General features: G+C 40.8%; 1 protein-coding gene across 1 annotated transcript in view; it reads right to left on the reverse strand.

The window, feature by feature from the left end:
• The window catches only part of C4H1orf131 (chromosome 4 C1orf131 homolog), a 29377-nt gene that overhangs the window by 6636 nt on the left and 7725 nt on the right, over positions 1 to 15016 (reverse strand). Inside the window, exons 2-5 of the mRNA XM_044001995.1 lie at positions 14063 to 14409; positions 2220 to 2276; positions 1628 to 1723; positions 1389 to 1475 (exon numbers count right to left, since the gene is read on the reverse strand). Coding sequence (XP_043857930.1) covers positions 1389 to 1475; positions 1628 to 1723; positions 2220 to 2276; positions 14063 to 14409 — 587 coding nt within the window. The remainder of the gene's footprint in view (positions 1 to 1388; positions 1476 to 1627; positions 1724 to 2219; positions 2277 to 14062; positions 14410 to 15016) is intronic.

Below are 15016 nucleotides of genomic sequence, written 5' to 3' on the forward strand. Positions count from 1 at the left end.
GAAGCGTTTATTTGTTAAGAACTACAGGGAGAAATGGAAATCAGTCTGGCAGAAATTAGGTTTTGACCAACATGTTACACCATATTCCACAATAAATTCAAAATGCATAAATGACCTAAATATATGAAAAATCGTAATAAAAAGGAAACTGAAGTAGATCATATGCTTTTTTCCACTGGAGAGGAAATGAATGCTTAACCAAGCAAGAGCTAGAGAGGCTTAGATTTAAAAAATTTAACAATTTAACAATTTAACAATTTAAAAAAATTGTTTCACCTAGTCTAAGAAGGGAAGCAGCTGACTGGGGGAAAAATCTTTTTATCAACTATCTCTGATAAGGGTTTGATATCCAAGATATGTAGAACTCAAATTGAAATGTAGAAGAATAAAAGCCATTCTCCAAAAAGAAGTGGTCAAATGATTAACAACCATATAGCTCCATCTTACTAATAATGAGAACTGTAAATTAAGACAACCCTCAAATTCCACCCCACAACCAGCAAATTGGCAAAGGTGGTAAGGGTAAGCACATAAATACACTGTTGATGTAGCTGTGACTAGGCACAACCATTCTGGCAATTTGGAATTTTAAATAAAATGACTAAAATGTCCATACTCTTTTTGCCCAGATACTCTACTTGCTAAGCCAAAGAGATCACCACCAGATAGTAAGGCTGTGAATACACCAAAATATTTACAGCAAACTTTTCATGGTAGCAAAGAAGTGGAAACAAAATAGATTCCTGTCTATTGGAAAATGGCTGCATGATCCAAGGCAAGTTACTTATGCTATTTACCTCAGTTTCCTCATTTGTAAAATAGAGCTAGTAAGAACACCTTTGTCAGGGCAGCTAGATGGCACAGTGGTTAAAGCACCAGCCCTGGATTCAGGAGTACCTGAGTTCAAACCCGGCCTCAGACACTTGACACTTACTAGCTGTGTGACCCTGGGCAAGTCACTTAACCCCCATTGCCTGAAAAAAAAAAAAGACCTTTGTCCTAGGGTTGTTGTGAGGCTCAAATGAAATAATTGTAAAAATGCTTAGCACAGTGCCTGGCACATAGTAAGTACTATATAAATGCGAGTTATCATCATTATTATCTTAGTGCCACCCCTCTAAAATCACCAATTTATCCTGTACCTATCATTTGTATATAGTTATTTGCATTCTGTCACCTTCATTAGATTGGCAGCTTTTTTGGGAACAGGGCCTATTTTTTGCCTTTTTTTGTGTCTTGTCATTTAAAACAGTACCTGGAATATAGTAAGTGCTAAATAAATACTTGGTGACTTGATTTGACTTCCTAAATTGGTAGGCTGTGGTGACTTAAACATACAAAATCTTCTCAAGGCATAAAAATCAACAAAGGAAAAAGATTATACCCACCATTCTCTTCTTTTCTTCCTTTGCTACCTTTTTTTCTTTGATCTGCTCCTGCAAAACCTTGTAATTCACGTAATTATTCTTTGGAGGCTGCAATAAAATAAAAGGGACATACATTACTGACCTTAACTCAAAAGCAATTTTTAGACAACTTCCAATATACTGTCCCTTAAGCCCCCTCAAAGTCTGTTTTCTTCCATTACCCCCTAAACGGCACAGGAAGGCAGAAAGGAGCAACTGACCTTAGCACCCAGCATGATGGCTCTCTCCCGTTCCAGAATCCGTTCTTTCCCCTTCCCATAACCAGTGATCCCAAATCTATGCACTTCCAAACGGGCCTGTGAACAAGAGTGACATTCATTAAACACTAATCATCCATTTTAACCACCCTGAAGAAAACATGCCATCCCAGTGAACAATGTATTTTAGGGAGGCTACACCAAATGCTAATTATGTCTGCACTCTTACAACTAGAATTCCCTACTATTAAAGTTACTAACATATTAGAAATAGGTCTTTTATGCTGTGTTTTAAGTCAAGGGGCTTTAGTGATATTAGAAACATTCTCCCTAGTATGTGTTTTCCTTTCCAACCGAAGAATAGAACTCTAGTCACTTCTAAGAGCATTATGAATGCATATAGGAAACCACCAGCTCAAATCTTCCCATATCCCTATACTTGCAAGGAATATTTATTCATTCATAAGGGTAGGATAAGGCAAAGGGCAGCTACCTCATAAATCAATGAGAGACCTAGGAATAAAATTCAGGATATGCCCAAAATTTATGTTCAATCATCCTCTGAAATCTCTTCGGAGCATCTTCAAGTGCATACCTTTTCCAAATTAAACTCTTGCATACCCGTACCCTTCTCAAGGTCATTGGTTTTTTTCTGGAAGGAAAAAAAAAAATGGTTTTCATTATCAATTCATTATCATACTGGTGTAATGTCGACTCCAGAAGTCTGGACAAATACAAAAACAATCTTTAAGATGGCCAGAATGTTTGCCTATCCATTCATACTTGTCAACTGTGTCTCTCCAAGTCAGAAAATAACCCGCTACTTCACACATTACTTTGTTCTGTAACTCATATATTTATCATATAATTTGAGGGGACAGGGCATCTATACATGGGATTTCATTAATGCAAGGAATTCCTCATGAATAAGCCTCCTCTAATAAACCTGCCTCAGTCTGGTAAATGCTAAGCAATGTATTCTTTTAGGGAGTTGCCTAGGGCACTGAGGTTAAGTGACCAGCCAGCACATGTAGAGATGGGTGGATATAGACTCTGGCTTTCTTGAATCTGAGACTGGCTCCTCATCCCCAGCCTATCCTAGGTTGCTTCTTATTGCTCATATCTGTCCCCTTTTCTCTACTTTCATGGCTACCATGTGGCACAGGCCCCTCATCACCTGCCACCTGTACTATTTTTGATAGCCTCTAAAGGTCTCTCCCCTCCTGTGTTTTTTACTCAAATGACTTTGACACCATGACTCACTCTGGAACTTCACCTGTGCTCTATGTCAAGTTCCCATTTCCCATTCATGAGCTCAAAATTTTCCTGAACTCCATTTTGGAAATGTAAGGGGCTAAGGGCGCCCCAAACAGGCCGCCCCTCCCCAGGCACATAAGCCTCGAGCTCCCGTGCCCCGCTCAGCAGGGATGTGCATGAAGGGTCTCAGGAACACTGCAGCTTCATCCACCCAGCCCCAGGCTCGAGGCACACCCAGCACAGGGGCTCTGTGTGGCCTGGGGGTGTCAGCCAATTAGCTTGGGGGGGGGGGGCTTGGCCCCAGGTTCCCAATGAGAGAGGTCTTTTATATACCAGGGAAGTTAGACAGTGAAGGGGGATGCTACAGAGACAGATGAAGAGGAGGAAGAGTGAAGGGGAGAGTGGAGGAGTGAAGAGGTAGTGAAGAAGAGCAGAGGTGGGAGTTGGTCGGTAGCAGACGCAGGAGAGGAGCAAAGTGAATGGATACAGTTGAAAAGAGACTCAAAGGGGCCCGCTAAAGAGAAAGGAGGTGAGAGAAAAGGGAGGAGATTTCACGTGGCAGATGAGAAAGTTAAAACAGTCAGATTGTATATTCTATTTGTCTTTGTTCTTATCTCTAAGTTTATTCTTATCAATAAACCCTGGTTTTGGCTTTAAATTGAAAGAGGCTTCTTAATCTCGTTTCTTGTTAATTTGGGAGAAGCAGTTTGGGAGAGGGCAGGCCCTTACAGACTGGCTTAAGCAGCCTATAGCTCCACAGACAGCTAGACAGCTAGCTAGCTAAAATTTAACAGATTGGCTTAGTGGGGAAGACAAAGTTACAGATTAAAAAGCCAGTTATAATTTCTCAGATCAAACAGTTATAAAAAATTTTACATTAAATGGCCAGCGAGCCAGGAGTTTTCAGCTATAGTGCTATAATTTTCAGCTAAAGCTTATAGTTGTCAGAAATATTTTTTCAGGGGCAGCTAGGTGGCACAGTGGATAAAGCACCGGCCCTGGATTCTGGAGTACTTGAGTTCAAATCCAACCTCAGACACTTGACACTTACTAGCTATGTGACCCTGGGCAAGTCACTTAACCCCCACTGCCCCACAAAAACCCCCAAAAAAACAGAAATATTTTTTCAGGGGCAGCTAGGTGGCGCAGTGGATAGAGCACCGGCCCTGGATTCAGGAGGACCTGAGTTCAAATCCAGCCTCAGGCACTTGACACTTACTAGCTGTGTGACCCTGGGCAAGTCACTTAACCCCAATTGCCTCACAAAAAGAAAGAAAGAAAGAATTTTTCAGAAACAAGCCCAGACTAGCCATGCTTCCTTCTTATCTCATCTGTGCTTTTGACTTAATGACTTTGCGACCATGCCCCTTGCCCAGGTACCCATACTTAGCCTTCTCACTCTCCCATTAGAATCTAAGTGCTTTGAGGACACAGACTGTTTTTTACTTTGCATGCTCAGCGATAATGTCTGGTACATAGTAAACACTTACTAAGTGCTTGTTACCTATCTGTCTACCTACCTATCACTGCTCCTAGATTCTCTCCTTTACATCCAATCCTCCCCAGAGCTGCTAAACTGCTATTTCTCAAGTACAAATAATTTAACTATAGTCCTGCCCTGCCCAAGAAGCCCCAGTTGCTCCCAATTTCCTCTATGATCAAAAAGAAACTCTTCTGTTTGGCCTTTAAAGATCTTGTTCCAAACTACTTTTGAAGCCTCATTACAAATCATGATCCCCAACCAAGCCCTCTGCCGCCCAGTCAAACTGGCTTTCTTACTTCTCCCCCTAAACAATATACTACTTCCCATCTGCATGCTTTTGCACAAGGCTGCAATAGTCTCCCTCCTCTAAGAATTCCTAGCTTCCTTCCAAGCTTAGTTCAACTGCCATCTTCCCCATTAGGCCTTTCCTGATTCTACTGGCTGCTGCTATCACCTTTTTCTCCCAAATGACTTTCTATTTACTTTCTATATGTTTTGTTATCTACTCATGTGTATGACATGGTATTTCCCGATAGAATGTAAACACTCTGAAGGCCGGGATTGTTTTAGTATTTGTCTTTATGTTCCTGGTGCCTAGGCCAGTGCCTGATGCATAGTATAGTAATCATTTAATAAGTGTTTATGATGCTATAATACTAAGTATTATGGTTATCCATGTCATCATGCTGCTAGTGTGTAAGTTCCACTTGAGAAAGATTTTGTATTTTCTTTTTTTGTTTGTTTTGTTTTTGTGGGGCAATGAGGGTTAAGTGACTTGCCCAGGGTCACACAGCTAGTGTCAAGTGTCTGAGGCCAAATTTGAACTCAGTTCCTCCTGGATCCTGGGCCAGTGCTTTATACACTGCACCACGTAGCTGCCCCCATAGGTTTTCTTTTCAAAAAAATTATTCTGAACTTAACTAACACCAAATAAAATGAGCAATTTTTAATATACAAAATAGAACAAAAAAAGAGGATTGTACTAGAAACTGTGAATCTCTGTTTGATCCAGCTTACTTTTTTTCAAGCATATAAATTTAACATGTAACTTCAGGGAGAGGAGGAGATGCTTCTTGATGTAATGCTGTTAAGCCACATTAAATGAATTTCAGTTCTCCTGCACCTAGAACTGTTGTCATCTTTCCCTCATAGAATAAACAACTACTTAAAAAAAAAAACAAAACCGATCTTGGGATAGGTAATCTTTCACAAGACTTTCTGAAGTGCATAAAGACAACACATAAACCATGGATCTGTTCTTGGCCCTTTCCTCGCGGCTGCCCCTCAGGAAAATGTTGACATTAACCATTCCCCATCCCTTCTTATCTAAATCTATGGCTGTGACTAGCACAGAGCTACAATGACTGGGGGAGATGGGTCACCTGATTTCCCGATATATGTTTAATATGATTGAAATTCATTAATGATTTCATCTTGTGCCTAATCTCTTGTTAACAAAGCCAGATGACTCAGAGGTTTCTAAAATCACTGCCTCCACAGTAGGGAGGACTGTGAGAATGGAGAAACCTAATGGCTAAATACTTCACGGAAAGGCCCTGCCCATTGATCCAAGGTTGCCTAATATCTCGCACTGTGACATGGTTGAGTCATTCCTATTTGACCTAGAGAAAGCATTCCTCCATCTGGGAATTGGACTAGAAAACCTTTAAGTTCCCCTTGCAGCTGATTATAAAATGTTTGCAAATACTTTGATTAGTTATAAATACAGGAAGGTGTCATCCCTGTCGGGGGCCCCCCCCCACCGCCACCCCCGTGTGTTAATCTTGTCAGTCAGTAAACATGTATTAAGCATCTACTATGTGTGAGGCACTGTGCTAAGTATTAGAGATAGAAATACAAAAAAGAAAGGAGGTCCCTGTCCTCAAGCTTACAATCTATACAAAGGGAAGCTGAAAAGGGGGTAGTAAGAAGGTACCTGCTGTGGAAGCATGATGAGGAAATGAAAGAAGCGCAGCCAGATGGATAATGAAAAGATGGCTGGCATGGGCACTGTCCTTCATGGAGATTTTGGGAGGAGCTCTTAATTCTGCCCTTCAGCCCCCCACATGGAGGGCTCTGGTGAGATGTGTGGATACCAGGGCAGATGTGATCTTGTAGCAAGATGAGGTTCCTGGGAACATGATGGAGAAGTCCAGTGCAGCACTGAGGGGCACCCTCCTCAATCACTACAACTAAATTATAAATTCATTAAAGCCAGGGACCATGTTTTACACTTCACATGGTAGGCACTCAGTAAATATCTATTGGTTGACTGATAACACCCAACTCTTCTGTCTACCCCCTATTTAAGCTTTTATGGAACTTCAATAATCCGTGCAGTATGGATGCTTGTTAACAATATAAGCATGGCTATCACATCCCTTATGCCTTGCATGGCTTCCTGTTCATCTGACCTATCATTTTAGGCTAGTACTCTAAATACTATTCGGCTAGATGCATTATGGGTTAAACAGGCTCCTGTGTGCTGCCCTGGAGATGTAGCCTCCATTGAAAATACCTGGTCTAAGTCTCTGGAGATCACTGAACAAGAATAGAAAGGAGGACATCTACTGCTCAGCTGTGTGTGGTTACCTTCACAAAAACTGATCATGAGTTAGGCCGTAAAAACCTCACAAACAAATGCAGAAAAGTAGAAATATTAAATGTCATTTATGGACCATAGTGCAATAAAATCATATTCAATAAAAGGGCCTTTGAAGCAAAGATTGAAAACTGAGGACTAACTTAATGCTAAAGAATGGGTGGGTCAATCATAATCATAAAAACAATCAATTTCATTAAAGATAATAACAATGAGGTAACACACCACATTTTTTAGGATGCAGCCAAAGCATTTCTTATGGGAACATTTGTATCTCTAAACACCTTCATTGAGAAACAAGGGGACACTAGATGGCACAGTGGATAGAGCACTGGCCCTGGATTCAGGAGTACCTGGGTTCAAATCCGGCCTCAGACACTTAACACTTACTAGCTGTGTGACCTTGGGCAAGTCACTTAACCCCAATTGCCTCAAAAAGAAAAAAAAAAAGAGAAACAAGGGGACAGGGGATAAGAAGGGGGGTGGGGAGGAGGGGCACAGAGAGATCAAAGATCAGTGATACAGGTATACCACTAAACACACTGGAAAACTAACAATTTAAAAGCCATCAATTAAACACCAAAACAGAAATTCTGAAAATTAAAGAACAAAATTGAGAGCAAAAAATCCACTGAAAAAAAGTTGGTTTAAAAAACCCAAACCAAACCAATAAAACAATATTATTCCAAAGGGAAAATATATTCAAATGCAACACTCAAAGCCCACAGCACTCCAAACAATGCAGAGCTGGAGCCTGACTTTAGAAGGTTGTCAGGTAAACACATCTTCCCCTCCTTAAGCAAGCTGCTTAACCTCTCTGGGATTCAGTTTCCTCATTTGTGAAATGAGGGGTTTGGATGAGATGACCACTAATTCCCCTTCCAGTTCTAAATCTATGGTACTATTAGCTGAAAGGTACAGTTAATAATTACATCTGCTCTGTCTATCCAGGCTTTTTGTAACAAGGAAGAATTCTATTGGCGTGCCAAAACAACTTAAGTTACAAAACAAACTTTTGGAATCAGTCCTTAACTGGGTTCAGTCTTCATTATAATTACACAGGTAAACTGACAGGGAATAGGTCAGAGATCATACCTGAAGTTTGAAAAATTGGTAGGATTTCAGTAGTGTACAAGAGATGACTTCTATAGAAAGCTCTTATACTATAAGTCCCTTGTGAATCTGGGGTAATCCTTAAAATGGCTTTTTATCTGGAAGTAGCATGGTGTCATGAATAGGGAGCCAGCCTTGAAGCTAGGAAAACCTGGTTTCAAGTTTCATCTCTGGTCTACTCATTTAAAGATGAAGAAACAGACCCAGAACGATGAAGTAACTTGTCCTATGGACTTGATAACAGAGCTGGGGTTTGAGCCCAATCACCCATATCTGGAGTCAGCACTCTTACTGGAACATTGTACTTGAAATTAGATAGAAACCAGGGCCAGTGTGCCACACTTGGGTTACTATAGATGGACTCCTGAGGCAATATCATTCAGTTCTTGTGAAGAGAGTTTTGGAATGTATGTGCTTTGGGATGTATTGGTATCTCTCTCTCCACACACACACACACACACACACACACTCCTTAAGAAATCCTTAGCTCGGGGCGACTAGGTGGCGCAGTGGATATAGCACCAGCCCTGGATTCAGGAGTACCTGAGTTCAAATCCGGCCTCAGACACTTAATATTTACTAGCTGTGTGACCCTGGGCAAGTCACTTAACCCCAATTGCCTCACTAAAAAAAAAAAAAAAAGGATTAAGAAATCCTTAGCTCAATGTCTCAGGGCAGTAAAGTGGGTATTTTTAATTCAGAGACTGACTGTATTTATCTATTTCTGTTGATTATATGTTAGTGTACCCTGTGTCTCAATTAGATTATGGGACTCCTGGAAGGCAGTAAACAAGGCCTATTTTTTAATATGTAACATAAGCAACTGAGATGGTATTATACATCCTCATTAACCCCAAATCCCTGATCACTCTTTTCTTCTGCTCTTAAAATAGTCACTAATCTAAAAATTAGCACATTAGTTTGTCCATGTTGCTTTATGTGTCTTTTTTTAATTAATTATTATTTTTTTTTTTGCGGGGCAATGGGGGTTAAGTGACTTGCCCAGGGTCACACAGCTAGTAAGTGTCAAGTGTCTGAGGCCGGATTTGAACTCAGGTACTACTGAATCCAGGGCCGGTGCTTTATCCACTACGCCACCTAGCTGCCCCTTTATGTGTCTTTTTAAGCTATATTTTCCATTTCCCTAACTGAATGAGCTCAGATTTAAAAGGACACACACAAAATGAAAGATAACCATAACCAAGGACAGAGATAAATGAACGGAAAGTTCTTGTTATAGTGTCAGGTAGGCTAATTCACTTCAATTCAATAAATATTTAACAAGTACTTAGCATGTGAATAAGCCAAAGCTCAGAAATAAACCAACAAATATTTAAAATACCTACAATGTGCCAGGCACAAAAATAAGACAATTCCTGCCAAACAGGAGGGAAACAACATGTTTATAGCTAAGTACATAAAAGATGTATATAAAATAAATACAAAATAATTTTTAAAAGTATTTAACTGTGAAAAAGAGGACAGATATAGGATGATATCATCAGAGATGGTAAAGTGATTTTTTTTAATGATGGGTAAGGCATCAGGGAAGAAATCAGAAGATGAGGAGAGATGGAAAATTAGATAAAGATGGGTAAGAAGACCAAAACTAGAGATCATAGAGGTAAGTTCCCAAAGGAAAGAGTATGAGATCAAGGAGACAAACTACGGGGTTGAAATTGGTGAGGAAAAGAGCCACCTCTTCTTCCAAGGCTGGAACAAAGGAGAAGAAAATGGAGTATGACGATGAGAATTAACTCAGGACTCCGAATTTTTCTGGCTTAGCCAAAACATGTTTATTACTTGTATACAGAAGGGGAGAACTAGAACACAGACCTGCAAGCACACCTCAGAGCCATGTTCGTTCTAACCAAATGAAGCCTGATCAATTTACATCTAGGTTGAGAAGACAAAGAATAAATCGGGGGAGGTGGAATTTATGAGGACAAAAGGAGTTTGTACAATGCTGTAAGGGGGAAGTACAATAGTAGGAGACTGATAGAGATTTGGTTACGAGGACAGTGACTGAATTGTCAATGGAACATTATAGAAAGCAGTACTGGAAACTGAGCCCAGGCTTTCCACAGCCCTTCTTAGGGACAAGATCCTTTTCCCATAGAAACACATTTTCCCAGTTTCTCCATGCTAGCAACACTTATTTTACCCACAATCCTCTGCAGTGACATCAAACTTTCTAGAAGCACAACAAAATAAGAGGTCTGGGGTCTTGATTGCACAGTTGATAGTCAGTTGGGGAAAAGGAAAAAGTACTAGCCAAAAGCTATAAGAGCCTAGTTGAGAATACATAACATAAATCTGTAGTGAATCCAGCTAGCACCACTGTATGATTTCCTTCAATTGCATTCAATAGCATTTATACATGAGTGGGGTATTCAAATGATGGAAATGCTCTACAGTTGAAATTTGGAAAGGGATAAGCAGCAGCAATAGGATAAGGAGGCAAGGGACTTACAGGAAAAGAACAGTGTAAATAAAGGTGAATTGGTAAAACTATAAAGTCAACATTTTGAAGGGGATGAAAATGAGGCCAGAGCAGAGGTGATAGCTTGGGAAAGCAAGGTGAGGTGGATTGACTGGAGGTAACAACTAGGTCAAAGAATAGGTTTAAGAGAGGTAAGACTCAGGGAAAGATGGAAGGTTAAGAGGTTATGGTCGGATGAGGAAATTCGGAATGATGGATGGGAGAAATGGTACATGTAGATGAAATCTACAAAACATAAAAGGATGGAACCATTCCCATTTGTGGCTAGAGCACAGTGAAGGAACAGATCATGGGATCTGAGGAAGCTCGTGAACCAGAAAGCTGCTGTGTTGGAGAGGACATCCATACATAAATTCAAGTCATCAAGTATAAAGGTAAGAATGGAGGTGAACTTGAAGTCTAGGAAAAATCTACCATAAATTTTAAAAATGGGTTTTAAAGCTATGTTTGGGGCAAAAGGAACAGATAAGGAGTTGACTCATTGCAGGACACATTCACAAGGCTCTTTTATACTTAGAGCCAGTAAGTGTCTGAATTTTAATCTGAGTCTTTTGCTACCAAGTCTAATAACACTCTTTCCAAAATGCCATAGTACAGGTCATAGAAAGAAACAGAACTACCAAAAAATGATTATTTTTGCTGCTATCTGCTTTACTGAAGAGAATGATCTGCAAGCTGTAAAAGGCAGACAAAATATAGTTAATATGTAATTGAAATGTAAGAGGCAACTTGATGGCTTAGTGGATAGAGCCCTGGGCCTGGAGTCAGGAAGACCTGAATTCAAATGTGGCCTCAGACACTTACTAGCTGTGTGACCCTGGGCAAGTCACTAGATCTCTAAATGCCTCTGGAGATGGAAAAGGCAAACCACTCCAGTATCCTAGCCGAGAAAATCCGATGGGTGGGGCAGCTAGGTGGTGCAGTGGATAGAGCACCGGCCCTGGAGTCAGGAGTACCTGAGTTCAAAAGTTCAAATCCGGCCTCAGACACTTAACACTTACTAGCTGTGTGACCCTGGGCAGGTCACTTAACCCCAACTGCCTCACAAAAAAAAAAAAAAAGAAAGAAAGAAAATCCCATGGACAGTATTGGCATGGTCCACGGGATCACAAAGAGTCAGACACCCCCGAACAACAACAAACAAAATGTAAGATAGTTGAGGAAAGAGTAAGAGAACATCTTAGCTATTTTAACTAAATTCAAGTCTGAGCTATTCAATAAGGGCTGTGTAAAAATCACATGCTACTGTGGAGAGAGAACAAAACTTTAAGTCCTACTCTGCTAATGACCAACTGTGTGCCCCTGGACAAGTTGCTTAAATAATCCGTTTCTTCATCTGTAAAAATTAAACAATATGGGGCACCTAGGTGGTGCAGTGGATAGAGCACTGGCCCTGGAGTCAGGAGGACCTGAGTTCAAATCTGGCCTCAGACACTTAACACTTACTAGCTGTGTGACCCTGGGCAAGTCACTTAACCCCAACTGCCTCACCAAAAAAACCCCAATTGTGAGTTCTTGAGCCAAAGCCAATGTTCTAAAGTTTATCCCTGGAAGTTACTTCTGCCTCCACCTCCATTACCTGAAATAAACCTCAGCACAGAGAAAGCAGGATTCTCCAAACCCCAAAAATGAAATTGGTAGAGGACAAAACCTGAAAATGCTCCTACATTCTAGAATTGCATGACTCCAGTGAAAAATGTCCTTATTTTCTTTGCAATGATCTCCTTTATCCTTTACATCACAACCTTCCCAATCCAGTTCAATACCCTGAGGCAGAAAATAATCTCTTTTGTCCCTTATCAGTCCTGGTCTATTAAAAATAAAAAAAGAGAACATTCCAGTCTCACTTATTATTATTTTTTAAAAACAAAAGCCAATCACGTCTGCATTCCACTGTGGGATGCACTGTTAACTCTGGGCTTTTTCTACCATGTCACAGAGGCCTCCTCACTCATTCCTTCCCCCATTTCTCAGACTGGAAGTACTCTTTCCTCCTGAAGCCTCTTTCTCTGATTGGCTGGTTCTTTACAGAACCTCCCTTTTAAGGAAAATGGCCAGGCCAGCCAAGTCTTCATTCCTCTGCAGACTCCACTTGACTCTCTGGCCTTTCTCTACCAAGCAGCACCAGCTCTGGGGCTCTACCCTCTTTTCTCCCAGCCTTTTCAGCTTCATTTTATGTTCTGTCTTCCCTTATTAAAATGTAAGCGTCTCCAGAGTAGAGATTTTATTTCTGCTTATATTTGTATTTCCAGAGCTCAGCAAGTTCCTGGAACATAGCAAGTACTCAATTCATAGTTGTTGACTTGACTTGACAAGGTAGGATTCTTGGTCAGTGTCTTACAGAGGTTCCTCTGCAAATGAGGAAGCTGGGTAGTCATCCAACATTAATTAACTTGCACAAAGATTGACAAATGAGCTAGATTTAGAAATCACATCTTCAGAGTTTGGAGTCAATGAATCAGCAAACATTTAATAAGCCTCTACTATTGTCTAAGTGCTGTGCTAGGCTTTGGGGATCTGAGACAAAAATGAAACCAACCCTGCCCTCAAGAAGCTTTCATTCTACATAGCTGCTGCCTGTTCCTGTATGTGGCATCATCTCCTACAAAAATCAAACTTTGAGGGGAAAAAAAAGCAGTGCTTGATGTAGGGGCTGAATTCAATATATAGAGAGTTAACTGGGTGACTCACTAAAATATTGGGGTCCTGGAAATAATGAGGGACCTCTAGGTTCAAAGTTCCCTCCCCTCCAAACTGCCCTTTTAGATATTTCTCCCAGGCCAATAAGAAAGGAGCTTTAGGGGAAGCTAGGTGGCGAAGTGCATGAAGCACTGGCCCTGGATTCAGGAGTACTTGAGTTCAAATCCGGCCTCAGACACTTGACACTTACTAGCTGTGTGACCCTGGGCAAGTCACTTAACCCCCAATGCCCTGCAAAAAAAAAAAAAAAGGAGCCTTACAGCTTCTTTTCCACAAAAGGATCAGATTTTATTACTTGGGAATTAGATAAGGAAATAGGGAAAAAGAAATACAGATAAATCCTCCTAACTTTAACCTAAATCTATACAATCCCCACCTCATTTCCAATTAAGCTAATTCAAAGGAATGCAGGGCTTTTGTGTTCACTCACCACACCTGGGACATTTGCTAGCTTCTCGAATCACCGGGAAAAGGGGGAGGGGGGGAAAAGGGGAAGCTTGTGCTCTCCAAGCAACTCCAGCCTCCCCTCAGCAAGTATTCAATCTCCCTCCCCCAAAAGGGGAGGTCCTTCAAAAAGCTGCCTATGGAGAGGTTTTTCCTTCTGATCTCAGTAGCATAACTTCAGGGTTGACCAGGTGTGGCCCCTCCCAAATGAGTAAGCTAAAACTCCAATAATTTTTACTACATTGATTAATACTATTAGGGCAGAAAGCCTGTATATCACCAAGGACAACAGGGTTTAGGGAACTGTATTAATTATATAAAACAGATATTTATTACCTTTGTGTCGTCATCTTTGGGTGGTTCTTGTTCAGTTTTCTTCTTTTTCTTCCAGCTGTGAAATTCAACCACTTCCACTGGTTCTTTTTGTCCCTTTGTTAGCAATGGAGCAGGGAAAATTTTTTCAGAGACTTCCAGATGGGAAGCAGGACCAGGGGAACCCTCAGAAGAGTCACAAAGAAGCTCTTCCTGAAGCTTTTTGAAGAAGCTAGAAGAACTTTTCTTTTGACCTCTTGAAAGAGATTCTGGCTGCAAGACTGTGTCCACTGTCAAAGCTTCTGCAGTGACTGAATCTCTCTTCTTTTTATTTTTGCTTCTTTTCAGTGTCTTTTTATCTAAGGTCTCTCCTGTGCTTTCAAGGACAAAAGAAAAATATCAACACATTGAGTTTTAATGTGATTCCACCATCATCAAAACTTAAGTGTGAAGTGATGTACATGAAGGCACCCAAACAGCTAGGTGGTAAAGTGGATAGGGCACTGGTATTGGAATCAGGAAGACCTGACATTAAATCCATCCTCAAACACTTACTAGCTATGTGATCCTGGGCAAGTCACCTAACCTGTCTGCCTCAGTAGCCTCATCTGTAAAATAGGGACAATAATAGCACCTACCTTCTAGGGTTGTGGTAAGGATCAAATGAGATAATAATTGTAAAGTACTTAGCACAGTGTCTGGAACATAGTAGGTGCTATGTAAATGTTAGTGTGGGTAGCCTGTCCAATCACAGGGTGCCATATGCCCTATTTCTACCACACAAGTGCCCAACAACAGCCTTGTCCAATCCTCAGGTACCCCACACCCAATTCACCTTTTGCCTAAATTGAAACTTGTATAAGCTTTGTCCTTTTGTTCATTCATGGAGTCTCCACTCATGCAGGTTGGGCTCCTTTGCTAGCAAACATAATAAACCCTTGGTTTTTTCCCTAAATGCATAGTACTGAGTTTGGAGTA

The sequence above is a fragment of the Dromiciops gliroides genome, chromosome 4 (assembly GCF_019393635.1).
Source record: "Dromiciops gliroides isolate mDroGli1 chromosome 4, mDroGli1.pri, whole genome shotgun sequence".
Lineage (NCBI taxonomy): Eukaryota > Metazoa > Chordata > Mammalia > Microbiotheria > Microbiotheriidae > Dromiciops > Dromiciops gliroides.